This window comes from Scleropages formosus, chromosome 11, assembly GCF_900964775.1.
Source record: "Scleropages formosus chromosome 11, fSclFor1.1, whole genome shotgun sequence".
NCBI lineage: Eukaryota > Metazoa > Chordata > Actinopteri > Osteoglossiformes > Osteoglossidae > Scleropages > Scleropages formosus.
In genome coordinates, this window is record NC_041816.1 from 1,166,227 (window position 1) to 1,193,920 (window position 27,694).

Sequence of the window (27,694 nt, forward strand, 5' to 3'; positions counted from 1 at the left end):
GTTCTTGCAGAGTGCATTCAAGTTTTAAAGTTTGTGCGTGCTTGTGTGTGTGGGTTTTTTTTTTTTTTTTTTTTTTTTTTTTTTTAAATAAATTCCTGGCTTTATAATCCACAGTTGTCACCTCAACTACAGTTCCAGGTACAAATGAAAACACGTGCAAAACCTACTAGATATAATTGGCCTCAGGGACCAGGGTTGATCATCATGTCACTTTAATTGTACATGGAAGAGTGGCCAATTTTTTGGCTTTGGCACACAGTAACTGCCTGTTTGCGATATAGTAATTCAGATGAATCAACATGGCCTGGATTCTGTTCTATTTGCTCTCTGAAGCTCTTGTTGCTCCTCTGTCGTGCCGTTTGTTTCCTCGGGCCTCCTAATGCGAAACGAAGCATGAGCCTGCTGCTCTTTTTCAGTAGGTCGATCCTCACAGGGAGCCATATTGAAACTGACATATAAGTGTGCCGCTGCCCCTGGGAATGTGCAATTCATAATTAGCGGTTGAAGGTTTTAAAGACATAAACATTTCACTCTGTCTTTCCATAACAGCATGAATTCCCTTATAGTATTAAGGCATGTATGGTAGGTGTATGTAAGTTGCAGAGAACAGTATATAAGAATTGTTGAATGTGCTTCACTGCTTCTGCTGATGACCGCTATGTTATTCACTCCGCTGGATGAGTAACAGCAGAATAAACGTCAGCTCACGTCTGGCTCACATCTCTGATTAGCTTTGCCAAATCGGCAGGAGACTTAGTTACTCACGGCAAAGTAAGAATCTTTAAATGAGTGCAGAATATGTTTTCACTCTTGGTTAACATCATGGTCATGGCTACCTGGCCATCTTCTGTGTGTGTCATCACACTCTGTTTCTCAGTTCCAATGTCCTTATGGGATGTAGGTTTTTTTTTCTTTTTTTTTTTAAATTGCAGTCGTGATGTGGATTTTATTTAGAGGTCATTTAAAGATGAACATGTGAAGCGTTTGCTAAGATACCTTTCATCACTTAAAGACTGAAAAGCGAAGCTACATTGAGAGTACGTAGGGCCTTTTCCTTCTCACCATAGTAGTTCCCCAGTTTCAGCGTGCACATGTAGTCACGCCCAGTGTGACTGTTTTAGGAGGAGTGCTCTTTGTGTCTGTGGGGATGGTGCTGTATCGATTTCCTCATGTTTGCCACCTTTGTCAACATTTAACCTGGAGGTGTGAACCTGCTTCGGCCCTTCAGGGACAAGTTTATAAGATCTCAGCGCTCACTTGTAATCACACCCAGCAGTGGTGCAAGCTTGGATTAAAAAAAAGCCTTACTTGTTACTCTGGGAGTTTCACTTAGAATATATTGTATTAGCAGTAATTGCTGAAGCAAGTAGTATATATCACCAGAGAACATGAACCTTCAGGACCGTGAAAACATTGATTATGTTTAATTAACTTTTTTGGTGGAATTGTCCAGTTTCTGTAATGCAGTTCATATCCCAGATGAGTATATTTTTAAGTGCTACTTCATTTGTATGTATCATGAAACGGGTTAATTCATTTGTTTGTTCGTTCATTCATCCATCCATACTTTCTCAATAACTGTTTGTCCACTTAAGATTTGCTCACAACCTGAGTCTATCTTGGTAGTATAGGATGGTAGGCAGGGTAAACCTTGGAGAGGAGAGCAGTCTCTTGCAGGGCTCTCTCTCTCTCTCTCTCTCTCTCTCTCTCTCTCTCTCTCTCTCTCACTGTAAGGCAATTTACAGTAACCAGTTGACTTGAAACCCTTGCAAACATGGAGAGAACATGCAAAATTTGCACAGAGCTGTGAGAATATTACTAGAATATGTAGTCAGAGGTGTTTGCTATTACAAATCATCATGGTCTAGTCTACACAAGTCAGGATTCAGTTGAATTAGTCAAATGAAGCCCTTGACTGCATGGTCACAGCAATCCTAGGTGAGTTATGAACAGAATAATATGGTTTGTGTTAAAGCTGAGCATCACAACATGTATTTTCATCATCCTGTAGTGTTTTCACTCCATGTACCTTTCCATTAGCCTCAGACACAAAAGCCAGACTCATTCACACTGCAGTGTTTTCTACCACATGGCAGCAACGAACCCCAAATGAGTAATTCGGGACCCCAGTCATCATGGACTGGGCACCCTGGCAGGATGTTGTGTTGGCTCACCCCTCTGCCATGCCTGGCATGCATGCCATCTGCTGCTCATAAATCTGCCTCCGGCTCCTCTTGCGTTCATTTTGCCCTTAATGGTATTTTTCCCCCCTTCTCTGTCTCTGTCTCTCATTCTGCCTTGCCATGTATGGAGATGTTGTAAATATTTTTATTTGCTGTGCCGCGGTTACTGGAGTTCATTTATGCCCTCGGCCAGACAAATGCTCTTAACAGGAGATGTGTCTGACGAAAGGCTTGTGGTTTGGGCCATTCTTTTTGTTACACTGTTGTTGTGTCAGCCAAGTGGAGCTGCCATAATGTTACTGAGGAGGACCTGGCAGCTTGAGTGGACATGCAGCCTGGCACCGCTGAATGTTTGTCCACCTCATTGTATCTTGAGGAATATCGTACCCCTTCTTCAGGGCAGAATATCCGAAGAGGCCAAAGCAGTGTGTCCCAGAGTTTCACAGTAGTTCAGCGTCAACATGACATGTATCATTTGTAGAGCTCTATTTTTCTGTTGATGTAATTAAAGTAGTTGAATTCTCAAGACCAGGAAACTAAATAAGTGGATATGTATATGAGGTGCTCATTTTGTGTGTGTCCCATTTTACTAATCACATTTAGTTTGGTTGGTCTCTTGGATGTGACGCTGTGCGTTTGATTGACTCGAGCCGCGCTGTGCCAGCAAGGCGTATCTCGGGGGTGAGCTGCTGATGTCTGGAAGTAGATGAGCCCCGGGACAGGCTGTAAAGCGCAAAAGCGTGTTTGTACATAGAGCTCTCTGCTGCTGACAGGTCATCTGAGGACAGCATTCAGTACAGTGTTGTCGGTGGGCTTCTGTTGAGGGGCCGTCTGTGTTAAAACCCCATGTTGTGTGCCCCTGTTGTCAGTATTAGCTGATATAAATTATCTATTTAAATCAATTTTTTAAATAAAGTTTGATTTTTTTTTCTTCAATACATTTTTCATCAAATCCTAGCTTTATTTGGTAACACATCTAGCAGCAGTTGAAGGTTCAAATTTCAAGAAACAATCTGCACAAATTGCTTCAATTAATAAAATGAATGAATTAAATGAACAAGCATGGACTTTGGGATAATCAAACCACAATGTTTCATACACAAGTCAGCTTTAAATGACTTAACGTATCAAAAAGCATGTCAACATTAAATTACACCACAACTTTTTGGCAATGATAACATTATAGTCCTCCATTCACAGAAATATGGGATACTTATGGCTCCCCCTGATCAATATCTGTTTCAGTGTCTTGAAGAAGAAACAAGTTTTGCCGCATTTTTTGTCTGTTCCTAAGTTTGCTCCTAAGTTTAGACTATGCACCAAAAGTCCATATGTGCTAAAAACACACGCTACACCTGCGGAGGATGCAGTGAAGAAGCTGGTTGACAGCAGCCATGGATTCCGTATCACTGATGTCACTTGTAAAAATTAAAATTTTAACAATTTTAAACATTTCCATGAAGGCAACAAATATTTTGCTAACATTGCTATTGCTATTGAAATAAACATTTAGTTATGGACAGTGTTTATCATTATTATTACAATCTGATTTAATTGTATTTTTAATCTGATTTAAATATATTTTTTAAAAATTATTTTTTAAAGAAATTAAACATTGCCAACCCTGCCTGTTGTCATGCTATATGGGAGATGTTTTGCTACAAACTCCTGCACATGTCAGGATTGCAGGACTGGGCTGGTTTATAACTGCTGTAAAATGTGAACTTAAAACGAAAAATGCAATGCGTTTATGTGAAACCCATCGTAAAGCAAAAATACCGTAAGTCGAAAATGCATTTAATAGACCTAACCTACCGAACATCATAGCCTACCATACAAGTGATGGACTTACGGGTTTGCTGCCTTCATGCTGGGCAATTATTTTGAGTTTCTCCTCAAAAGTAATTGCCCTCCTCTTCTTCCCACCAGTAGCGGGACACACAGATGGGCATTTCTGTGACATTATGGATGCACTAAACAACCGCGTGGCAGACTTGGAACGTGCCGATCGCTGCAGCTCCCCAGCATTGCTAAAGAGTATTGCACTGCATATCGCTTGTTCGGGGAAAAAAATAAAATTCAAATTTCAAAGTACGGTTTCTACTGAATATCTATCGCCAGCTCACCATCTTAGTTGAAAAAATTGTAAGTTTGAACCATCATAAATCGGGGACCACCTGTGTTTCCTTAAAGAAAACCGTAGCCCGCGTGTCTTTGAAGGAGTACACCTTGCAGTTACTGCCATTAAAATGCATAATGGTGGAATATAATTCAGTCAAGATGCAGCATGTGCTGCAGGGAGGTGCTGCTGCTTTTGAAACTCTATATAGAGGTATCTGAAGGACTCCTTTCTGCTCCAGTACAGAATGCTAACCAGAAATGCAACATGTCTGAGGCTTGGCCCAGCTTCTCCTGGCACAGTTTGGGAACTCCTGACACAGGGGGGCAATACAAAGATGATCATTTTTGTTGGGGTTCACTTCAGCCAAAGAGCAGAGGATGGAGCAAATAATCTTGCTGGTATTTATTAAACTTGTGATTGTTATGTCGGTTATTCCAAATTTTTAATATGGCAATACAAGGAAGCTCTCCCAACCCTCTAAAGATTTCGAAAGTCAATCGTAGGCCACGTTTCTGGTTTCAGCCATGAGAACACATTACTGGTCGATAGTTTTTGCTTTTTGGCAGCAGACCAAAGTGACAGAGACTAGATGTAAAAGCCCTGTAGCAATCAGTGAAGTCACACACTAATGGGTTTTTAAACCGCATGGGTTTCCTGAACTGTAAAGGGCAACCTTAGACACTTCTCTTTGTCTTGCAGAATTGCTTTTTCCACTGTTTTTTTTAACTCATGCAGGTGTTCTGAGGGTATGTGATATCATTATGCGTTAGCTCAGTGAAAGCTCCTGGGAAAAAGCTTTTGGTGTTGGCTGAACCCATGTTGGAATTACTTATCATTTCACTGGGGTGGCCAAGCTTGCGTTCATGTTCCCTTTATTTACCTTCCCCCAGGAGGAGTACCTGGCCGAGGGCATCACCTGGCACAACATAGACTACATCGACAACAGTGGATGCATCAACCTTATTAGCAAGAAGCCCACGGGCCTGCTCCACCTGCTGGATGAGGAGTGCAAGTGAGTGTGCGGGAAAGATTCCCCATGAGCCCCCTGCAACAACATTACTTACTGACTACTTAGATGCTCTGCTAAAGCGCTGTGATGATGTTTTGTCAATAAAGCATGTACACTGTGAATATAGTATGTCTGATCTGCAAACACATATACCTGTGACATTTAATGTAGGGGCAGCTGGTAGCGTAGTGGTTGACCTGCTGCCTTTGGACCCAATTGTCACGAGTGCGAATCTCACCTTTGGCTGTAATACCCTTGAACAAGGTGGTTACCCAAAATTTGCTCCAGTAAAAAAAAAAACGAAATTAGTCAGCTGTATGAAAGGGTAAACAATTGTAAGCAGAGTAACATTATAAGTCACTTTGGAGAAAAGCATCAGCTACATGAATAAATGTAATGGGAACACATTACCATTTATATTTATTCATTTAGCAGATGCTTTTCTCCAAAGCAATGTACATCTCAGCAAAAATACAATTTGTGCATTACATTAAGAGAAAGAGACATGGCTGCAGACATGTGATTCTTAAGTAAACCTAGTTTGCTACTATCCACAAAACGCAGGATAGATAAATCCTGATGACCTCCTACCAGATTTTATTTTTTTTTTTTAGAATAAGGTACATAGTCACATACAAATATATATTATTACATACATTACTACTATACATATATATGGCATTTGTATGATAATAATATATTATACTCCATTGCCTAGTCTTACCTCAGTATATAGTACTGGAAATTTCCATAAAAAATGCCGCCCCCCCCCCCCCCCCCCAAATAAAGCATCATGCCATATTTATTAAAAAAAAAAAAAAAAAAAAAAAACTTCGTGCTGAAGGGAAGTTTGCAGGCACGTCAGCCATAATGCTACATTGAAAAAGTGGAGCAGATCCGGCTTGCTGAACCATCTAATCAGGCTTGAGCCCTCTCCAGCTATGTGTATGTGCTCATCATGAAAAGTTGTGGATTTGAAAAAACAATTGGCTCTATTTTAAATGTTGTCCATCAGAACAGAATCTCCTTCTTTTCCATCATAAGGATTTACTGAAGACCCAGTTAGTCAAAGATTATTTCTTCAGTGTCTTTCAGTACAGCAAAAGCTTGTTTGCCTTGGAAAAAATGGTTTATATTGAAAGTAAATAGCTACGTTCTGGCACCATGGTGCACTTCTTGGTTTGGAAATGAAAACAAAAAATACCTCAGAGTTTACTGAACTTGAATTCAGCACTCCGAATGCCTTGTTTTTTCCGAACTCTTGTTCCTACCGCTGACACCTACCATTGTTCCTCCTTCCAGAGTTTGTGTTTTAGAGCTGAGAGTTGGCTGGAGCTCCTGCTGCTTTCTGTCTGAGTCTTTAGTGCCTTCCTTTACCTAAGGATAGCCTCCATCCACCCCTCTAGTGCCTACAAAAGATAGGCTATTCAGTTAGGATTCGTGGCTTGTCCTCGTAGTGGAACACTGGGTGTTATTCTTAGAGAAGATGAAGTTCTTAAGAGATGTACAATTTGCGGTAAACAAAAGTTAATGTCTCAACAGGTGAAGAGCTTTAGATACAGAGATACAATTATTGGTGTGTTAAACAGTTTTTGTCTGCTCACATTACAATAGTAGCTCCTTGTACAATTGAGTCTGACAGGGTATAAAGAGGTGATCGTGACAGTACATACATTTATGTACTTGTTAGGAAACCAGGAGGGGTCCAACAGAGATGTGGTTTGCGACCCTTTGGTGTGCAGAACTTGTGTGTCATGGGGTCTTTTTAGAAATTAATGTGCCTCTGATTTTTGGTTATCGGTTACTACCTTACTTTGGCTATAACTCAAGCCTTTTCATATATGATATCCAAGCTTTGTTTGCAATTTATAAAATTCTTCCTTACATTACCATCTTGCACTCATGATCTAATAATGTTTTCTTTTTTTAATGTCATATGAAGTTGTTTCTCTTAAGCTCATCTGCTTTCAGTTAGTTTTCTACTGGAGCGCACATTCCTTTCACACAAAAGTCATGAAGGCTTTATATAGTTTGCAGCAATTCAAATCATGATGTCTTGAAGTGTTTAGAATCTGTCATTTGGAAAAGCACTGTGCATTATTTATGTATTTATCCATCTACTTATTTATTCTTCATTTTTAATCTTTTCTCTGACATCCTTGCGTGTTTTCCATTCTTTGGTAATATCGTCCTGAAGGAGGGAGCTGCTATGATGCAAAAAAATTTCACTGAAATTCAGTTCAGTGTGTCATATGAGATACATTTACATTTGCTCGTTTAGCAGACTCTTTTGTCCAAAGCGACGTGCATCTCAGCAAAAATACAATTTGTGCATTACATTAGGAGAAAGAGACATGGCTGCAGTCATGTGACTCTTAAGCAAACCTAGTTTACCTTTCACTTGATGCACCGATGTTCATCTCCCGAGTAGGTGCATAAAACGCGGGATTGATGAATCCTGATAACCTGCTCCCAGATTCTTTTTTTTAAAAAAATCTTTTATAAGATATCCAATCACATACAATTCCGGAATAGCGGCTGTAGAAAGGCTTATTTGGGATGCTCGTAAAGTTGCGGTGCATGAACATTTACACCATACATGAGCTGGAGAGATCTTGGGCGAAATGGGTCCGGAAAAGGTGAGTTTTCAGACCCTTACGCAAATAATGTGATGCATGTGACTGTTAATTCCTCAAAAGCAATATAAAGGTTTAATAATTCATTGCTGGCATACGGACTAGGAAACTAGTAGAGCATGAATTTTGCTTGTCTGCCCTTCGTGAAGTTTGCCTGCAGGGAAACCGTTGGTGTTGCAACTTCTAAATTGGAATGGACCCTCTTAACAAATGTGCACCCTAGAGCATTGACATACTAGAGCCTGTCCAAAAGCAAGACATGCAGCAGCATACATGTGCTCTCCTGACGTCAGCTCTGAGACTTGGTGTGACTCCAGTCTGTCTTGTCCGTCTCCTTTGTCGGCAGCTTCCCTCAGGCCTCCAACCAGACATTGCTGGACAAGTTCAAGAGGCAACATGAAGGGAATAGCTATATAGAATTCCCTGCTGTCATGGAGCCCGCCTTCATCATCAGGCACTACGCTGGCAAGGTCAAGTACGGAGTGAAGGTGCGGGAACAGGCTGGTATTCCACCTCCATACACAAAGCAGCACAAAATTAGTGACAGCATGACTCCCCCCTGCTGACACATTTTGTCCACTGGCTGTCTTTTTTTATATTAAACCTAAGTAACTTAAGTATACTAAACTATCAGTCAGTTATATAATAATTTTTATTGTCTGAGCAACAGAGAAGAATATGGACAGATGGATGTAGATATCTATGCCTGAACAAAACTGTTTACCTGAGGACACTGAATACCAGACAGATGTTTGGGTCTGTACATTTATTGCACAAACAATACAGTTCTGTAGCAAAATGCTGTAGATTCATGTAGGTCAACTTCTTAACTTGTGCTTCTGGCCATACAAAGTAATTTGTCCAGGTAGCAGACACTGTAACCATGTCAGGGGAAGCGGGTCTCACTCTGTACAACCACTCAATGTGCAGGACTTCAGGGAGAAGAACACGGACCACATGAGGCCTGATATTGTGGCCCTGCTCAAGAGCAGCAAGAACGCCTTCATCTGCAGCCTGATCGGCATTGATCCTGTAGCCACATTCCGCTGGGCGGTGCTGCGAGCCTACTTTCGCGCCTTAGTGGCTTTCAGAGAGTCGGGCAAGAGGTTCGCCGAGAAGAGGGCTGGTAAGTTCACATTGCTGCCAACTCTTAAAAAGAAGGAAGGGACTACATGCCCTCAATCTTACATGTTTTTGTAACTTGAACATCCTGAGTTCTAAACATTTCATTGTACTTCATGGTGACTATATATTGCAGGAAATGTATTCTTGTGTTTCCAGTTGTGTAACTAACCTAGAATGACACATTAAGCAAGCTTCACTTCTCCAGCAGTCCTACATTATTTATGGCACTGCTTTTGCCTCCATGCACATTAAATTTATATTTTCCCAAATATGTGCCGTTGTATTGAATGTTTTGAAATCTACTCGCTGCCTCCTCATTGGCATTAGCATACATGTTATAGTCGAGTGTCATTGTCGACAGCTCTAAGCAGCACAGTGTATCAAAAGAGCACATGAACACAGTTCTGCTTATAAGCTCTACCTAATCCTGTGTGTGCTGCAACATAGTGTGGCACAACCAGGTTCAACCCCCTCTGTTGTCATATTGCTGTCTTTTGCTTTCACTGTATAACCTGAAGAACTGGAATGTGCTTCTTTTGTTGTTGTTGGTTGTATTGTTTTAGTTGCGTCAGATACTTGCACTGTTTTGTGTTTTGCCCGTTTTGCTGAAGCAGACTTGTGCTTTTCTTACCTGACTTTCTGAAACATAATTGAAAACGATTCTCTCCTGGGTTGTGAGCTACCTGCCTGTGAATAGCTGTCCAATAGCTTAACTACAGTGCCACCTCTTGTCCCTGTTTCATTGTGTCCTAGGTTAGTACAGAGCAGAGGTTATGATAATATTCCTGCTGTTAAATGGAATATTATGCCATTAGCTGGTGTCAGAATGGCTGACAGTACGCTACATTTTCTGTTTCCTAATATACATTTTTACAAAGTTGCGTTAAATCATTACACTGCAGCATACGCTGTGATGCAGTAGGTTTTTTTTGCTCTTAGATGAAGCTGCGACATTTAAAACAGTGTCTACGTGGTGTGTGAGTTTGTGTGTCTGTGTGTTGCTGCAATGCTGCCGAGGTCCTGCTCTGTGTCCACTCCGCTTACTGGCTGCCAAATGGCACGTGCCTTCTGCAGCTGTCTCTCAGTTGATGGCAGTTTTTCTGTAGCTTGTTTAATGCCACAGCAGCAGCCACTAGTGAGAAGGGAAGCCAAAGGAGACAGAAGTGTTTGAGACATTTTACAGATCGTGAAAACTGAAGCAAAGGCTACATTTCCATGCTCTGGCATTCCTGCAGCGCTAAGATTGAGTGTATCCTCTTTTTCCAAACTTTTACTTTGCTCACAGTGACTGACAAGTTGTGTTGTCCTGTAGGATGGAGGGTGTTGCCTGAGTGTGGATTGTAGTAATTCAGCTGAAGTGCAGGTCTTCATCTGCACTGGTCCATCCAGGGCAGCTCCAAGGGGTCATTGAGAGACATGGGCCGCCTTATAAAGAAGTCAGTCAGCTGTGAATGGGAGCATGCTCCTTTTCACAGCATTAGCCAGAGGATGCTTAGCCAGAGGGCCTGAAAGCTAGTTGCCGATTACATTGCGTTCCCACCTAAAACCACAGCTGTGACACACTCGCAAATAGAGGGCCGATGGGTCAACCATGCAGGGAACTGAACTGAAATTAATGGGAAGTTTAAGGCCACACCATCTGTACTGTAGCTAAGCGTGACTGTTTTCTGTAAGCCTTAGAGATATTTTTCTTGTAGACAGCTCTGTCATTCCTCCCTGTATAATCTGTCTTCTGTCTCTCTCTTTTTTGTTCCTCTTATTTTGTTTCTTTCTTTTATTTTTCCTTTTTTATTTATTTTATTTATTTTGCTTTCCAAGGGCATGATGGTGCTGCTCCCTGTACAGTTTTGAAAAGTGTGGATAGTTTTAGCTTTCTGCATCACCCTGTGCACCAGAGGAGCTTAGAGATCCTACAGAGGTGCAAGGAGGAGAAGTACAGTAAGGATCACAGTTCTGTCTGCTCACCTCACACATCATGGGGTAAAAGGGGACCGACTGCATCTCTCACTTGCCTTCCCTGACTTCATGCTTGGATGCTTCTCTCTGAAGTCAAACACAGTACAGTCTAGTACACAGAGACCATTTCACTATCACAGTTATATCGTTTCTGCCAAACAAGATTTCTGGGCATTTTAGTGCTTATCCCACAATTTCAGAATTTATTTCAGCATACAAGTAGATAAATATCATACTTAAATAGTTTATTCCCGTTACTTGATTTTGCCAAATGTAGTGAGTGACACATTTCACAACAGATTGCATAATGAATTGGCTGAGTGCATGAAACAGGAATTACAGTTGACAACTTGCCCAAAAAAGTCTTTAAAAAGCCCACATACATTCTGTCCTTCAACAGATAATGTAGTCTGGATGTTAGTTGGTCTCCACAACCTCCCTTCTCTACACGCCCCCCCCCCCCCCCCCCCCCCCAGCTTTCCCCTCCTCTCCCTCGCTTGTCCTGCCTGCGTGAGCAGTATCACCCATCATCCCTGCATGACACACAGGTTTCTCTGCCCCCCCACTAACAACATTCATCATGGGCAGTACCCATACCGCATGTCCCTTTCAGCATGGTCAGGTACCGCAGCCTCACCTGGGTTCTTATACACACACAATTGCTCCACTGAAGTCATGAGTAGGACATGAGCAAACCTGGTTGGAATGCTGTCCCTCCAGATGACCTGGAGGGACAGCGACTGAGGACAACACGGTGAGTGGCTAAGGTATCAAGGAGAGGTCAGGCTCTTCACACAACTGTAATCACCCTATAAGCACTGCTGATGGGTGTATGTGTGTCATGAAAGGTCCTTTGCCTGTGTGAGGGAGGTCATAGTGCAACATATAATATGCCATTACTTAAGCAGTTGGCAACTTAGAGGTCTTTGGTTGTGTAAAGGAATCTATTTTCCACAGTAAAGAAAATTCAGTATGAAAAGTCTGAGTTAAGACTGAGTTGTGACATTGTGCTGGGTAGACTGGAAAAAAAAGTAGGTTACATTTGGGTAGTTATGGATAAATAAACCAGCATTGTGTACGTTTTATCTTCAAGTGAAACTTACTTTTGCAACATTGTAAAGATCAAGACCTTGATGAAATGTCCCTGGACTTGCTCATGTGAGTTGAGTCAGATTTAGCCAATGTTTGCATGTTGTCTGTGATCCCACATACAGCAGTACCAGCTTTTTCAAAACCATCACCAAATGAAACTGGTTTATTGGTTATCAAAGGTAATTGTGTTTTCTTTGCTGGTCTTTAAAGACTGACAAAAGATGGTATAGAATGATTTTTGTAACCCTGTGAGAATGCTGTGATCCACACTAGGATAATGTGTTTAATTCAAATGTCATATTTGTTAGATGTAGCTCACAGGTTTGCAGTAAATCACTGTCCATATTGATGTTCCTTCTCACACACTGACATTAGCAACACCACCCTAACACTGTATACCCTGAATTAACAAATATTGCTCTCTTTGTGATTGCAAAAATAAGAGAGACTAATAATAATAAACTAACTTGATGGGAAAATTGTCTATATTTACATTTCCTATGACTGAATGGTCCCATGCTGTATTCTGAACCATTGTAGTAATTTTAGTTTGAAAACGTAAGTAGATCTGAATCTTACTCTATGTATCTCTTGTCATATTTTGTACATAAAAAACAATAGAAAATATAATTCTCACCTCTATTTTTTATCTATGTTAAATACTTGATCATCTTGGGAGCTGGTAGCATTGTGGTTAGAGCTTACTGCCTTTGGACCCAAAAGTTGCAGGTTCGATCCCTGCCTCTGGCTTTAGTACCCTTGAGCAAGGTACTTGTCCTAAATTGCTCCAGTAAAAAAATCCTGCTGTACAAATGGGTAAATAATTGTAGGTAGACTAACATTGTAAGTCGCTTTGTAGAAAAGCATCAGCTAAATGAATGTAAATGTAAATTTTAAATCCATAATTTAAGGCCAAGCAGTCATTTATGACACTTTTTGAAGTAATGTTTTTAAAAGTTTCAAGGAGCTTTTTTTTCTGTAAATGATTGTCCCCTGTAATACCCTTTCTCGCTCTGTTGATCTAGGCATTACCCGGAAGAGTCCCCGGATGCCTCTGTCAGACCTGCACAGCCCTAACACAATAAACGAGAAGCCTGCCAGGTGAGTAACCCCTGCCTCCCTGCACATGCGGGCCTCATCACTGCTGCTCTTTGTGGCCTGAGCATGAGCACAGTTGCTGCACGGCCACACTCCTCACCATACCTCCCCTCACCAGAGATCTGCCAAGAGGCATGTGGACACATACTTGGTGTTAGTTGTCCTCTGTGGAACCAATGGGCTACAGGTGGTGGCTCTTTATTGGAGGTGAAGTCCTTCCTGTGGAACAAGCCAAAACATTCTTCAAATTAAATTCTAAAAAGTAGCTATGCGCTTTGGGCCCAGTTGGATTTTTAACGCCACTTCACGCTTGTGCACTGACCATGGAGAGGCCTGCGACCCCCGGAGTCTCATTCCTCCTTAATTACCACAACAGTTGGAGGTTACCACCCTGCCTAGCCCAGGCAGGGCAACAACAACGGTTTTGTTCACGACGAGCCCTGGCCATAAAAAGTGGCCCAGCATGATTTGTGACCATGCATGCCTTTTTTGAGTTACCAAGTGACCGCAAAGCCCCATGCAGCTGCTTCCTGGGCATGACATGAAGCTGCAGATATGTGTTCGTAAGGCGACCTGGAGACTGATAAATACTCATTCTTTCCATCATCCTCTTCAGAGCAACCATTGAATTACACATAGTCTCAGCACATTACAAGAAACTACCTTTTCCTAAGAAAGAGACCCCAAAATGGCAATTAATGTTTCTACGTTAAATCACATAGTAGTGACATGTTAATTTAGACTTATTGTATGCCATCAAAAGCTGGTGTACCCATAATTACAAACTATAATGCTGCTCTGTATTTATTCTTACAACATGCATTTAGCAGTCTTAAGGAGGTGGTAATTGTTTGCAACAAGAGGGCACATTCCCCAAGGCTGGTTTATGTTCACATTTTTTTTTTTTAGTTTTTTCTCAGTGTAACAACGATGATAGTAGTAGTAATAATAGCAACATTCACAATATCTTTCCTGCATGTAAATGGATAAGGAACGAATATATTAACGTTTATGTAAATTTGTATTTCTTTTAAAGAATACAATAAAGATATTTTGTATTTAATAAACTGAAATAAAATTTTGTCTATAGTGTGCTGCCGGCAAGTCAAACTTTTTTGTGAAGTGAAGTGTTCGTTCCTTTTCATTGCAGCCAGTCTGTTTCATGATTTGCGTTGTCTGACATTTGTGTTCACTCTTTGCTGGGTGTTTCCGTTGGCCATTGTCAGGTGGCCAGTCATCAGGTGGAGTCATCGTCATCTATTGTGTTCCCACCAGGCATCCACTGTATGACATCCACTGGCCAAGTACTGTGCATTGTTCTGCAAGCCTTCTACTGTTAGTGGTGGTCAGCAATGCTCACACAGGGGAACTTATTTCTGCTGGGGAATGTGCTCTTGGCTGCTTAGATTTAAAATAAAGTTTATTCAAAATGACGGTTATGTTCTGTTGCCAGGAAATGGAGGCTGGCATGCGTAAGAGGTGTGCTGTTATTGTGCTTATGTTAACACATAAGTTGTGAGAAAGAACATGTTCACATTGCCGAGGAAAGTTCCTCATCTTTGTTCCGTTTCCTGGTTGCTGCCCAGCCCTCATTGGGCTTGCTGGACCGTACACCTGATGGAACGCTCACAATGAAGCCAGAGAGGAGATGGAAGCCAGGGCCCCCCAGTATTTATAGCCCCTGACAGGAGAAAAGCCTTGAAGGAAAGCTTGTGTATTTCCACCAGGACCTTGCGCCCACACTTCTTTAGGGAAGTGATTGTATTTATGGTTCCCACTCAGGATCGTGCAATCGGCCAAGCTTCTAAATCAGCAGAATGTATAGAACCACCTCTCCACTAATAATGGTGAGAAATTAGTGTAAAGTTTTACTGGGGGTTTAAATTAGCCTGTTTTTATTTAATACTGACAGAGTTTTGTGTGGTTTAGAGGAAGGCAGTCCTCCTGGGTGCTTTTCACACCATTTCCATAGGAAACTGCCATCCTGAGGAGACCACAAGGTCACAGGTGGAGTGGACTTCTCTGAAATGTTCCTCAGACTGTGCCGGAGGCTGAGTATGTGCAGCAGAGAGTGGAGAAAAATGTGTTAAGTCTGCTTCATTTCTCAGTTTCACCGCAAAAGAAAATATTGCAAAATCCATGGGATCAGAGTCTGGTAAATTTATTACCCCTTAGCCTTCTTGTTGCTCAGCAGTACTGATTTTACAGAATGTTTGCCGTACACAATAACAGACCCCAGGAGGAAGATGACTTTGCAAAAATTAAGTATATTACAGGTAAGGTCATTACTAAGGCTAAACGTGGAAATGGAACCTGTTTCCGAAGAAGTCTTGTCTGTTTATAAAAACAAAAGACCAGAATGGGTGTTCATTATAAAAAATTTGGCAGTATCTCTGAAATTGACATAAAACTTCTGGTTACCCACAGTTCCTCTGTATGATTCCTTTTTTGTGATATTCCCATCAAAATGGGTCACTTTAACAGGGCAGCGCTGTTATTACGCTAGTATCTGTGTGGTGTGTTTACTGCAACAGTGTGTAACTCATGTGCAGCCAGAAAAACAAACCTCAGCGTGGCAGCATGCAAAGCGTGCCCCGATGGCGGCTGAGTTCTGGTCCCTCTTCCTCTGATACCGCAGATGGCTGAAGCAAATGCCGTTTTCCCTCGGGTCTCGCTGTATCGCTGTGGAGTGACTTTGCTGGGTTTTGAGCTACCCTGTTAAACCTGCCTGTCACTCTGGGTGATGGCTTAGCCTGCAGTTTTACATAAGGGTCAGAATACTGCACTTAGAATTATAGGCATACAGTAGATGGCATATTGGTGGGTTTTGTAGGTGGCTTTCAGGAGACTGAGATTTCAAGTATTTTGAAGAATTTGATAGATTTTAAACTCTTGTAAAGCAGCCTGAGTTATGCATCTGCTCTAGATTCAGTAGGGGGATTCTGTGCTTTTCCTGCGTTCTGACGGTGGGCATCTGTTGGGTCCTCTCATAGGGACAGCTTTAACGTGGGCTGGAATGGGCACTCTGGGCGACAGAGCCGGCTCTCCTCCTCGGGCTCCGGGATAGAGGATGATGGTATCTTCCTGAACTCCACCAGTAGCAAACTCCTGGAGAGAGCACATGGCATCCTCATGTGAGTTACACGCTAATGTTACGGTTGGTCTTTTATTCCTGTGCTGGCTTTGACATGCTGTATTGTTTGGGAATGTTGCCTCCTTTCTCCCACCCTCTTACTGCGTACTTATCTCAGTGTTGTTCTTTTCCTTTCAAGGTCCTCTCATCAGGCACAGTTTAACTGTTGAACATTTAAGATGTTATTTGTCCATTTGAATTCACATCATCTGAGAAATGTTATGTTTTACAGGCGGAACAAAAACTACAAGTCAAAACCCAGTCTTCCAAAGGTAAGGCTATGTAGCTGTGGCAGTATGATGAACGAACTGTATCACTGGTCCAGACTCAGTGTGAATGTCCTACCCTCACACCCCCACAGCACCTGCTGGATGTCAAGTCTCTCAGGTACCTGAGCAGTCTGACGCTGCACGACCGCATCACCAAGTCACTGTTGCACCTGCACAAGAAAAAGAAGCCACCCAGCATCAGTGCCCAGTTCCAGGTTAGAGCAGCAGCACTGTGGTGACCCACACTCCATTCCACTCCGTCATGTGGTCAACTCGTGCTTGTCTCTCATGGTCCAGTCACATTCATCATGCAAATTCATCATTCAGGGTTTATTTTTCCCCTCCCTTCACTCTGTCTTCAGTTATTTCTCTGCTCACATTATTAATTTACCATCAGTCTTGGCTATCAACTTTAACACAGGCATTCCAGTCATTTATACCAAAGAGCTGTCAGTTGGCCCACCCCTGACTTCCCAGGTTCTCGGACTTTCTTCCCTGCGACTGAGGTGGAGCTCACTTTGTATAAGCTGCTGCACAGCGCCCCCCTAAGCCTGACTTAGTCATCTTCTAGGCAGCCATGCAGGGAGAGCCTCAGTGTTTACAGAGAGCTGTATGAGACAGGGTGTGTCTTCAGCACAGTCCAGCCAGAATCCTGTCCCACCTACTGCGTTGTTGTTCTTGGACCACTTGCCACCTCGTATTTTTAAATCCCACGAAAGAGATGAACTTTTCTCATCATAGTTGCCTAAAGGCAGGGGTTCATTCTTTGGCCGAAGTGTTATTTTTCGAACGTCCTTATGACAAAGAGTTTTACATGTGACTAGTCTGAGGCACCCAATTTTTTCTGTAATTAAAAAAAAAAAAAAAAAAAAAAAAAAGAGAGGCCTGAATGGTACATATATATGTGTTTCCAGGTTCCGTTATCTTTCCTGGCACTCACATAAACAGGCCTAAAGGCTTTGTGTTTTCCACCTCCCCCAGTGCCCGCTACAGAAATCCTTCTGAAATGTGTCAGTGACTACACCTGCAGGTAGTAACCCAGGACACATCCTGTTACCAGGTTGATTGCTTAAATCTCCTGAGTGGAGAATGTGTGTTTCTGACCATCAAAATAGCAGCATATCCCACCTGGACATCTGTAGCTCAAAGCAGCACTTCTCTAACACACTCCTTGGAGCCCAGTGTGATTGCCTCTGAAATCCCACCTTCCAGATACAGGCAGCAGTTTACTACACTTGAAGCTATTTTTTTTTTGTTGAGGGATACATGGTTATTAAAGCATGGAATGGAATTTTCACACATGAAAACAATACCATTTTATCACTCCACCCTACAACAAAAATAGACAAAACAGATCTCCAGGAAGCGGGCGGTTTTTCATGTAGCCTGTTTTTATTCCCCAGAAAATTAGCTTGTAATGTTGAAAACATTTTTCCTTCTTCTTACACAGGCTTCTCTGAATAAGCTAATGGAGACGCTTAGCCAGTCGGAGCCTTACTTTGTGAAATGTATACGCTCAAATGCTGAGAAGGTACGTGTTTCCCACCATCTGCATTCAGGAATGTGTGAAGTCTGTGCGTCCTGGAGCTAACAGAGATTGACAGTACCGCATGCGGTCATGTAGTTGAGTCTCAAAGCGCACAACAAGGATTAACTTCATAAAATCCTATCAAGAAGTGACAGCAGGATCTCTGTGATATTTCTTGTTTCTGCTGAATGTTTGTAGACCACTGTAGTACGAAGTACACGGGAGGGTCTCTTCTTGGACCTTGCATGTGGGTCTAGTTGATGTCAGTTGAAAGGAGTGGACGATTGAAACGCTAATGCCATCTTTTGTCCTCCCTCCATGCACAGCTCCCCATGCGTTTCAATGATGGTCTGGTGCTGAGGCAGCTGCGCTACACAGGCATGCTGGAGACCGTCCGCATCTGCCAATCAGGATACAGCATCAAGTACACCTTCCAGGTCATGGTCATGCACTTTTGAAGGACATTGTCAACATGTGCTCTTTAGTGTGTCTCCAGTGATTTGATTTGACAGGTGTGAAAGGTTTAGGGTTTATTTTAAGTGTGACAGTAGCATTTTAGCATCACTGTAGGTTATGGAAAGATTATACTTTTCCTTGCCATTTCACCTTACTTAACCATCTTATTTTTAGGGTTATTATTGCTACCATGTTCCTTTGTCATCTCAGCTAATCACAGGCTCGTCATCATTGATACCAGCTTTGCTGTTTGCATGGAATTGCTTTCCTGTACCACTTTGGTGCCTTGATGTTACTTTTATTGCAATACCCTAGTTGCAATTTTGAGTAGAAGATTCCATATACTATTTCTCTGTAGCCTCCATATTTCCTCTGTCATAGACATATTTGAGTAGGTTAAATTCCTTAGCAGGATATCTGCACAATACCCCATCCATTGCAGTACAGAGGAGCTTATTATTCTTAATGAAATCCCCCTCTAATAATTATATAAACACAGCAGCTGTTTTCCAAGCCGCCCCCATCGTCTTTGGCGTAGGGGAGATTGTACTGGACTATCAGGTGAAATGATGCAGTCTGTCCTGAAGCGGCGTGCACGTTGGAGGACTGCATGTTTGTCCACTGATGTCATGTACCTCAAGTATTTGTGGCTTTTGTTGCAAAACCGCATGTTTTCACAGCAAATATTAAGCACAAAGGGGCTTAATTCCTGGAAGGGGCTCTCAGTTACATAGAGCCACCATAGCTGGCTTATTAAAGTAAAAAAAAAATGTTTGTCTACTGTGATCCAGGACTTTGTTCGTCATTTCCATGTGCTGCTGCCCCACGGCTCAGGCGCCACACAACAAAGCATCAGCACCTACCTGCATCAGGTGGATCTTGATCGTGATGGATTCCAAGTGGGCTTCTCAATGGTAGGAACCTGCTCAGGCTGAATTTCTCTGCTTTGATATTGCCTTCTATTTTCTACATTCTCTGTAAAACTGAGTAAAAATTCTATCAACTGCTAACTGAACCATGAAGCTCTTTGATACAAGAAGTTCCTCTTCATAAGCTTTACTAATTTTATTCAGAAGTTAAATTTCCAGAAAATGTATTATCAGTCCAAGCTGAATAGCAGTTAGAACAGCTTACATTTTAGTCTAGCGGTACATTTCCTCTGGACATTACCAGCTAAAAGAAGCATTACAATTTACATCCATGTGTGCACCCAAATCACTAATCACACATACACACAACACAGCAATAGTCCCAGCTACAGTGGGATGGAGCACCCCTCACCCCTGTGGACTGTGGCAGGGTCTGTCATTAGTGGTCCACCTCTCCGGGGCACTTGTGTCCCATTTGTGACCCCTCTGCCCCCTCCCCAACTCCCAAACACCACAGCTGATCTCACCCTGGCCCCCAGGTGTTTCTCCGAGAGGGAGCTCGCCAGCGGCTCCAGGACCTGCTCCATCAGGAGGTTTTGTGCCGGATTGTAGCACTACAGCGGCGCTTTCGAGCTTTAGTGGAGAGGAGACGCTTCCAAAACATGAGGAAAGCAGCATGCCGCATCCAGGTGGGTCTGCGCGAGTGTGTCAGCCTCCCAAAGTCCACTAAAACTGGCAGCAGTCACTTACTGTAATGTTTGTCAGCAGTGCATAGTGAGTGGATGTAATTCTTCAATGATATCTTGTCTACCCATCTGAGCGAGAAGTCTAACTAAAGGTCCCTAAGGACAGCCTGTCTTAAAAGCTGCCGGAGAGGAAAGTGCAGGTTATGGAAGCTGGCTGTGAATCATGACTGATGAGGTCTGTTCCGTTGTTCATTTGTTTCAAGTAGCCCCCTCTTTAGCTGGAAAGTGCTGTGCAGAGGCAGTTTTTTTTGGAACTGCTGATTGAGAAAGGGAGCTCTATTATCAAGGGATTTTCCTGACTGATGGAAAAATAGGGTAAATTGAAGGAAACGCTGAACTAAAGCAGACACTCGGTGAGGAAGAGAGACTTAAATGATGAATATGAAAATAACTGGAAAGGAAGGAATATGTATACTGTTCAGTGATAGTGTGAGAAGGTCTAAAAGGTCAAGTCTATTTTAAATGTTATTGTTTTACTCTGGTCACCCGAGAGGCTCCCTGTCTCCAAGAGGAAAATAGTTGACTTTTTGTGGAATTAATTTAACTTGACGTTGATCTCCCCCATTGATGAGTCCATCATAATGGACACACAAAACAAATACAGTATGATGAAAGTTACGGTTGTATTTGCTTAATTGATGTATTTAATGTCTTGTATTTGGGTATTGGTTTAAAAAAATTATACAATAATTTGTGAAGCACAAAACTAGTTTAAAGTTTATTTACTTTTATGAATAATCACTGGTTATTTCTCAGGTCTCTACCTCAAAGAGGTTGGTTCACAAATTTGTGCTCTATCTCTGACTGTCTACAGCGGTGGTGGAGAAGGTGTCAGCAGCAGCAAGCCGATGGGGAGGCGGAGCCTGACCATGACCTCCGCAAGAGTGCTGCCCTATACCTGCAGTCTGCCTGGCGGTCCTACTGGGAGCGTCGGCGATTCCTGCTTTGGAGAGAAGCGGCCCTGGTAATTCAGAGGAGCTGGAGATTGTGCAGCGACCGCCGGGTTGTGGCGGCCTGCACTATCCAGGCTGCCTGGCGTGGCTACAAAGAGAGGGACAACTATTTGAAACTCCGAGACAGTGTGGTGCTTCTACAGGCTGCAGGAAGGGGATACCTGGCACGAAAGCGGTAATATATAGCCTCTGTCTCAAATGGGGTTTGCCACAGAATGGTGTATGATTAATACACATACACATATGCATACAGGCGTATGTGTATTAGTGTCTGCTAAATGAATAAACATACATGTAAAAAAAAACTTCCAGTAATCTGGTGCCATTACACTACGTACATTGTAAATCCTTTGTTCCACAGATTTAGAGATTTGAAAGACTGGAGATTAAAAGAGAAGCAGCTACAGAATGGACTTGTGAGCCTTATACCTGCAAATGAGGACCAGACCATCTCAGGTTTAGACCTCAGTTCATGGGAGGATCGCTTGAATGAGGAACGGGAGAAGAGCTTGCGGAGAAGGACCACCCCCCTAGAGAACTCCCAGGAGGAAGCAAGGAGGGAGGTGAAGGCTGATGATGGTGCAACTGGAGATCCATGGGCAGTGGTGGCCGGAAAAGGGAGGCCCAAAGTGCTGGATGATCCCAGCCAGAAAACGCGGGCTAAACGAGAAAGCCGAAGGAAGAGAGAATTGGAACAAGCCAAGTTTAGCCTAGAGCTTCTGAAGGTGAGATCTACAGGCGGGACGTCGCCATCGGAGGAGAAGCAGTGGCCTGCTGAAGTGGCAGGAGATGACTTCCACTCGCCCCAGGGAAGTCCAGACAGCCAGAGTTCCAAGGCAAGCTTTGAACTTGTTAACACTGACGGTCACCCTAAAGACAAGCCAAACGCTGTGGAAGCAGAAGATGACAACATTGCTCCTGGAGTTACGGAGCAGCCAGAGAGCAGCCTAAAGTTACGAAGTCCAGCAGATGTTCCGCTCTCAGATGGATTCTCCACAAAAATCCAGACAGCTTCATCAAGCCTAGTCCCTCTTCCTAAAATACAAAACAACTTCCCAACTTTCTATATCCCTCCTCAGGAGAAAAACACCGTTTCCCCTCAGCCTACTGAAGAGTCTTTGGCCATACAGTATGTCGACACAGGCAAGACTCTGAAAGAAAAGGCTGAGTCTTCTCGTAGGCCTGTGGTAGTGGTGATCAGCATGCAAAAAGAAACCACTTTAGGTAACGGTCAGCTCAATGCAGCTGAGCTCCAGGGCAGTTCTGCCAAGACAAGCGAGCTTTCTACCCCTGCGTTGCAAGACACCAGTCACGAGTCGATCCTGGCAAGGCTAGAGAAACTGAACGAGGAGAAGAAAGAACGTCAGAAGCATCAGCAGCAGCAGAATGAAAGAGAGATGATGGAGCAGATCCGCCAGCAGAAGGAGATTCTGGAGAGGCAGCGTAAGTACTTTGCACAATACGAGAGAGACCTGCTGGAGAAACAGCGTGGGGAGGCCCTGCTAAAGATTGAACAAAACAGACAAGGGAGCTTGGCACAGGAGGATGCAGGCCGAAGTGCAGAGAAGCCAGAACTTGACTCATCAGACCTCTCAGGAACCGTTCCCAAGGGTGCAGATGTGCAGATGGTTGCACATTCAAAAATGCAAGAGAAGGGGAGCACTTTGGTTGGAGCCAAAGATCAACCCATCTACACCTTACAACAGGACAGCAAAGAAGGAAGGACATTGCAAGATGGCTGGGCACCCAAAATGGCCATGGAGACACGAGAGGGTGGGCTCAAAGGAAGACACAAAAAAAACCCTATTCAGACCTTCAATGCTGACAACCAGCCAACAAACTTCTTCTTCACACCGAAGGATAACAAGTTTACGTTCTCCAAGTGAGTAGTAGATCTTGTGTATGTTCATGTATGTGTGTTTTACAAAGCATTTCTCACTTAATGTTTATTCTGTGATGGTACGGAACAGAATCAGAGCAATTCACATTGTAATGTAGGTCTGATAAGGACTTTGCCAATCAAGAAAGATCAATGGTGATGCAGAAGAATGAAGCTGCTTCAGGCTCTAGACTCTCTAAGGGGCTAAAAGGACTTGAGGTGAGTAAAAGAGAGGTGGGTGAAGCCACTCTAATGAAATTAAGAGATTTGCTTTGATTCAGTTCTACAGGGAAATAAGACTAATATGTCAATATCAAAAAAGCTTTTTTTTAAAAAAAAGCTTTTACCTGAATATATCTACCACTAATATAAAGTAAAAGTTTGTAGGAAAGTGGATGAACAATGCTGAGCAATGAAATATCACTTCTCTTTGAACTGATAGTCAGAGACATAGTCACATAGTACATTAAAACTGTACACTGGCTTCTTGTATTATGAGCTGTTGAGTTACAAATGTTTCAACACACTTTTTCCAGTTTATTTATTTATTTGTAATTGCATTTCTTCACTGATCTATTTTGTAAAATATCTAGCTGTAGTAGAGCAAATATAACCCAGTGCTACCTGCCTTGTCGATAGGTCTGAGTAAAACAGGAATATAGGACACCCTTAACTCACTTGTAGTGTTTACAGCTCGTGTGTGCTGTTTGTGAGTGTTAGTAATCAATAACAAGATGAGGAATGTTGCAGGTTTATGAATCAGTAAGCATGGAATAGGAGTTTGTAGAGAGAAGGTATTCTTCATTTTCCGTCATTTTAAATTTTGTGATTTAACTGAAAGTTTATAAAATATTAGTCTTTGAAATAATTTTTGTTGTAGCTGTATGTGAGATGTTGCACATTTAACCTGTAAATAAGTGCGATACCGGTTCTGTTTGAGTTGAGGAGCTAGTGTACTCATCAACAGCACAGAAATGATGGTTTTAATAAGATAAATGGTAACAGTGTGCACTGGTTCTGCAACCCGTTTAAGGCACCCTCCACATCCCATTCACTGTCGCACTCTGCTTTTCCCGCCACGTCTAGTCCGGTAACAAATGGGCTCAGGTGTGACCTGCAAAGAATGAATGTTGGCAGTCGGAGGTTTTCACTTGTGTTGTTATTTGGTTAATTAGGTTGCCAGACCAGGCCATAAAAAGAGAGCCCGCATGGCGCGGACACGCTCCGACTTCCTGACCCGAGGTTCATACCCTGTGGGGGAGGGCGACTCGGAGGAGGATGAGTACGATGAAGCCCTCCCCCTACCCCCCCCGTCCCCCAGCCTGCCTCTTCAGGAGCAGGGCACCGAGGGGGGCGAGGCGCAGGCTTGTCACAGTGACTCAGAAATGGTAATGGGCAAGCCGGAACGCGGCCAAACCCCAGGCCTCATCGGGGTTGCCCGGCCCGCTTGCAGGGCATCTCTCCACTGCTAACCCCTCGAGCACCACTTGGGTAGATTTGCAGTACTGACATCTGGAAATGCTTCAGCATCTCACGATCTTTGTAGTTCTTCCACTTTACTGTAGATGGGGAAACACCTTTTGACATGTTGCCTGAATTGACAATACTGCACGGAAGCAAATTCATTTTGTATGGAAATTATATCATTTTTTTAGTTAGCGTGAGAAAAATTGGATTTGCATAGTTTTTTTCAGCATACATTCATATTACATTGTGTCATTTTATTAAACTATTGGGTTTGTTGACAAACTACTGCTAAATGGCTTTCTTAAATGCATGCTCCTCAAATACTATATTTTTCATTTTCTTATATAGAAAAATCTATCAAAATTCATGTTAATTTATGCAGTGTCACCTCCGGGAAGATGTGAGTGGCATATTGTTCAGAAGCGTGTTTTCCCTGTGAGCGCGTCACTAGCCAATTCTAATCCACTCTGCTGCTGGTACCGTAGTTCAGACTCCACAACCAGGCTGGAGGTCATCACAGAGAAGCTACAGGTTGTTTTGTCTGTCCTTTTTTGCAGAACTAAGGCACAGGAGGCTGTCCTCCATGTATCCCCAGCCTGGTTAACCCACCAATCATTGCATGTTTCCACTTCCACCTACCTTTTTGGAAGGGCAGTGATATCTCCTTCCTTTCTTCAGCATCAGCACTCAGCACGCCCTCTGAGTCCCAAGCAGGCTCAGAAACCTTCACCCCTTGTCTGCGTCAGTCTGTTCACACTGTCCTCTTGGACTCAGTCTTCTGTTTAAGTGTTTCTTTCTGAAAAAACAAATTGTAGTGTCAGTGTTGACTGACTTTTTGTGATGAATAACTTAACATCCAGCTGTCATGAAGTCATGACTGAGGTTAACTTCAATGAAACTGCTCCCTTTTCTAGGTTTATAGATTTCACTACAGCTGCTTGTAGTAGGAGTGCCTACAAGCTGCAATTAGTCCTTTTTTTTTTTTTTTTAAATTTTATATTTAATTGTGGTTAATCTGTTTGAGGAATCTCTGGCACAAGAATTTCCTTTGGGATGAATAAAGTTTTATCTTATCTTATTATTGCTGATATTTTGGGTTAAAATAAACACCCTTTCTTCAGTTAGGATTCACATGGTCTGCAGAAGTACTTAATTGTTTTTTGTTTAATAAATCAGTTAATGTTTTCACCATTGCTGCTGTTTAGCGTAGGATGAGTGCTGGGAAACCATTTTTAAATGCTCTTTAGACGCATGCTGTCAGATTTGGTGAATTAGACCTTCCTTTGACAGAACATTGCTTTGAAAGTGACAGGCTAAAACTTTCTAAACTAAGTAAGCTTTAAATTGATGAATTGATGTCTACCTTCTGTATATTAAGACCATTCAAAGCTGAATGCAGAGAGCGATGCAGAGCTGCTGTTAAGCAGTGTCACAGTGCCACCTACAGTTGGAAGTATTGCTACAGAAATTACAAAGACCTTGACGCAGATATCCAATATTAAACTTTAACCTTATAATGTTGTAAAACCACTCTGACCTGTGAATGTTACAAGGCACTTGTGCACCAACGAAAGTAATATAAATACTTGAGTGTTAAGACTTGGGCTATTAGCAATCTGTGCGTTTCAAAAGGAATCCCATACGGTGCTCTGTGTGGTAAGACGGGTCTCTCCTGAGGAGGAATGATGCAAGTTAAAACAAAGCAGAACCACAGCAACTTGCAGCTGGGCTGGTGCTTCAGAACTGCTTTGTACTCACACCTCCACAGCTATGCTGGAAACCGACTCCTTACAGGAGTACTTCCCTTTCCACTTGCGTTTTAGACTCTTTATGGCCCTGAGGAACAGAAGATGACAGTGTCATCAGGGGACCTGGGCAAGGTGGATTCCCTGAGGAAGCACTCACATATGGATGGAAGGTTAGACCTACCAGTTTATCATATGAACAAACAGCATGGTAAAAAAAAAAAGGTTCTGTACGAAAGCTTTTGGTTGTTTCTCTTGTTCTTTTGTTATGCTTTTATAAGTATGCGTTTTATTTTACTTTCAGTTGTTTTCCTGACAGGTCATGTATTCATTTCTTCCAGCACCAATCTTAGCTGGATTTAGTTTTTTTTTTTGGTTTGTTTTTTTTTTTTTGTTTCAAAACACTCCTCGTATGAAGTGCTGTGGTGCAACCAATATGTCTGGAAAGACATTATATAAAAGTGAACTGGTATCCTTTTTTTTGCTTTATTCCTGTGGGAGCAGGGTTAGAGGAAAGATGCGCTTCTGGGGGAAGACCAAGCACAATGAAAAGAAGGGCCCTCGAGACAAGCTAGCCAGTGTTGGGGATCTGCCTGACGGGGACTTTGTAGACATGGGGCTGTTCCACGGAGTGGGTGAGGAGGCACGCTTGGGTCCTTGTATGGGGTTTATTTAGCATGTGTTAAGTGTGACATCTGTGTGACAGTGACTGTTTGTCCATTTGCTACGACCCACATGCAGCACCAGAGCACTCGTCACCCCCACGCAGCCCCACTCTGGCTGCCGAGCGGGGAAGAGAGAGCAAGGAGAACAAGGAGCCATCACCTAGGGTGAAGCGGAGACGCAGTCTGAAAATCAGCAGTGCAGCACTGGAGCCAGCACAGTGGCACAATGACTCGCTGCACATCCTCACTAGCGCCAGTGACCACCGGAGTATGGATGAGTTCCTCCTGAAGAAGGTCAGTTCCTCACGGCTGCTGCAGTCTCACTTTCACAGTCTCATGCCTTTTTGTCATTGGCTCCCTGTATGATTTTAACTTGCTTATCCTTGTGTTTCAATGATTGATTTGTCTTCACACATGTTTTTGCTGCAGATCCATGACCTGGACACAGAGGACAGTAAAAAAGACACTATGGTGGACGTTGTCTTTAAAAAGGCACTCAAAGAGTTCCGCTTGAACATTTTCAACTCTTATTCTACCGCCTTGGCTGTGAGTTTCTCTCTGTGAACTCCGCTGCAGCTGAGTGACACTGTCATTATTTAAACTTAGCAAAATCATGTTTCCCATATGGATAAGCAGTAAGGTTATTTTTACACCAGTAAAGCACAATGATGTTCTTTTAAGAACAAAATTCTGTTACAGCAGTGAAAATGTTTATAACTCTTTTATGAGCATTATGAACATAGTAGAAAGCATGGTACATCCC

At 42.7% G+C, this 27,694-nt stretch overlaps 1 protein-coding gene across 6 annotated transcripts in view; it reads left to right on the forward strand.

Annotated features, from left to right (window-relative positions):
* myo9aa (myosin IXAa) overlaps nucleotides 1-27,694 on the forward strand; it is a 105,366-nt gene that overhangs the window by 68,563 nt on the left and 9,109 nt on the right. For 4 of the 6 annotated variants that reach the window (XM_018752602.2, XM_018752605.2, XM_018752604.2 and 1 more), the window contains 20 exons: nucleotides 5,196-5,317; nucleotides 8,297-8,438; nucleotides 8,881-9,076; nucleotides 10,894-11,013; nucleotides 13,149-13,224; nucleotides 16,215-16,355; nucleotides 16,587-16,626; nucleotides 16,716-16,838; nucleotides 18,074-18,154; nucleotides 18,478-18,588; nucleotides 19,399-19,521; nucleotides 20,016-20,165; nucleotides 21,037-21,350; nucleotides 21,537-23,057; nucleotides 23,174-23,273; nucleotides 24,230-24,442; nucleotides 26,345-26,439; nucleotides 26,771-26,901; nucleotides 27,008-27,225; nucleotides 27,361-27,477. In XM_018752602.2, coding sequence (XP_018608118.1) covers nucleotides 5,196-5,317; nucleotides 8,297-8,438; nucleotides 8,881-9,076; nucleotides 10,894-11,013; nucleotides 13,149-13,224; nucleotides 16,215-16,355; nucleotides 16,587-16,626; nucleotides 16,716-16,838; nucleotides 18,074-18,154; nucleotides 18,478-18,588; nucleotides 19,399-19,521; nucleotides 20,016-20,165; nucleotides 21,037-21,350; nucleotides 21,537-23,057; nucleotides 23,174-23,273; nucleotides 24,230-24,442; nucleotides 26,345-26,439; nucleotides 26,771-26,901; nucleotides 27,008-27,225; nucleotides 27,361-27,477 — 4,134 coding nt within the window. The remainder of the gene's footprint in view (nucleotides 1-5,195; nucleotides 5,318-8,296; nucleotides 8,439-8,880; nucleotides 9,077-10,893; nucleotides 11,014-13,148; nucleotides 13,225-16,214; nucleotides 16,356-16,586; nucleotides 16,627-16,715; nucleotides 16,839-18,073; nucleotides 18,155-18,477; nucleotides 18,589-19,398; nucleotides 19,522-20,015; nucleotides 20,166-21,036; nucleotides 21,351-21,536; nucleotides 23,058-23,173; nucleotides 23,274-24,229; nucleotides 24,443-26,344; nucleotides 26,440-26,770; nucleotides 26,902-27,007; nucleotides 27,226-27,360; nucleotides 27,478-27,694) is intronic. The other 2 variants (XM_018752607.2, XM_018752606.2) reach the window with 2 other exon arrangements.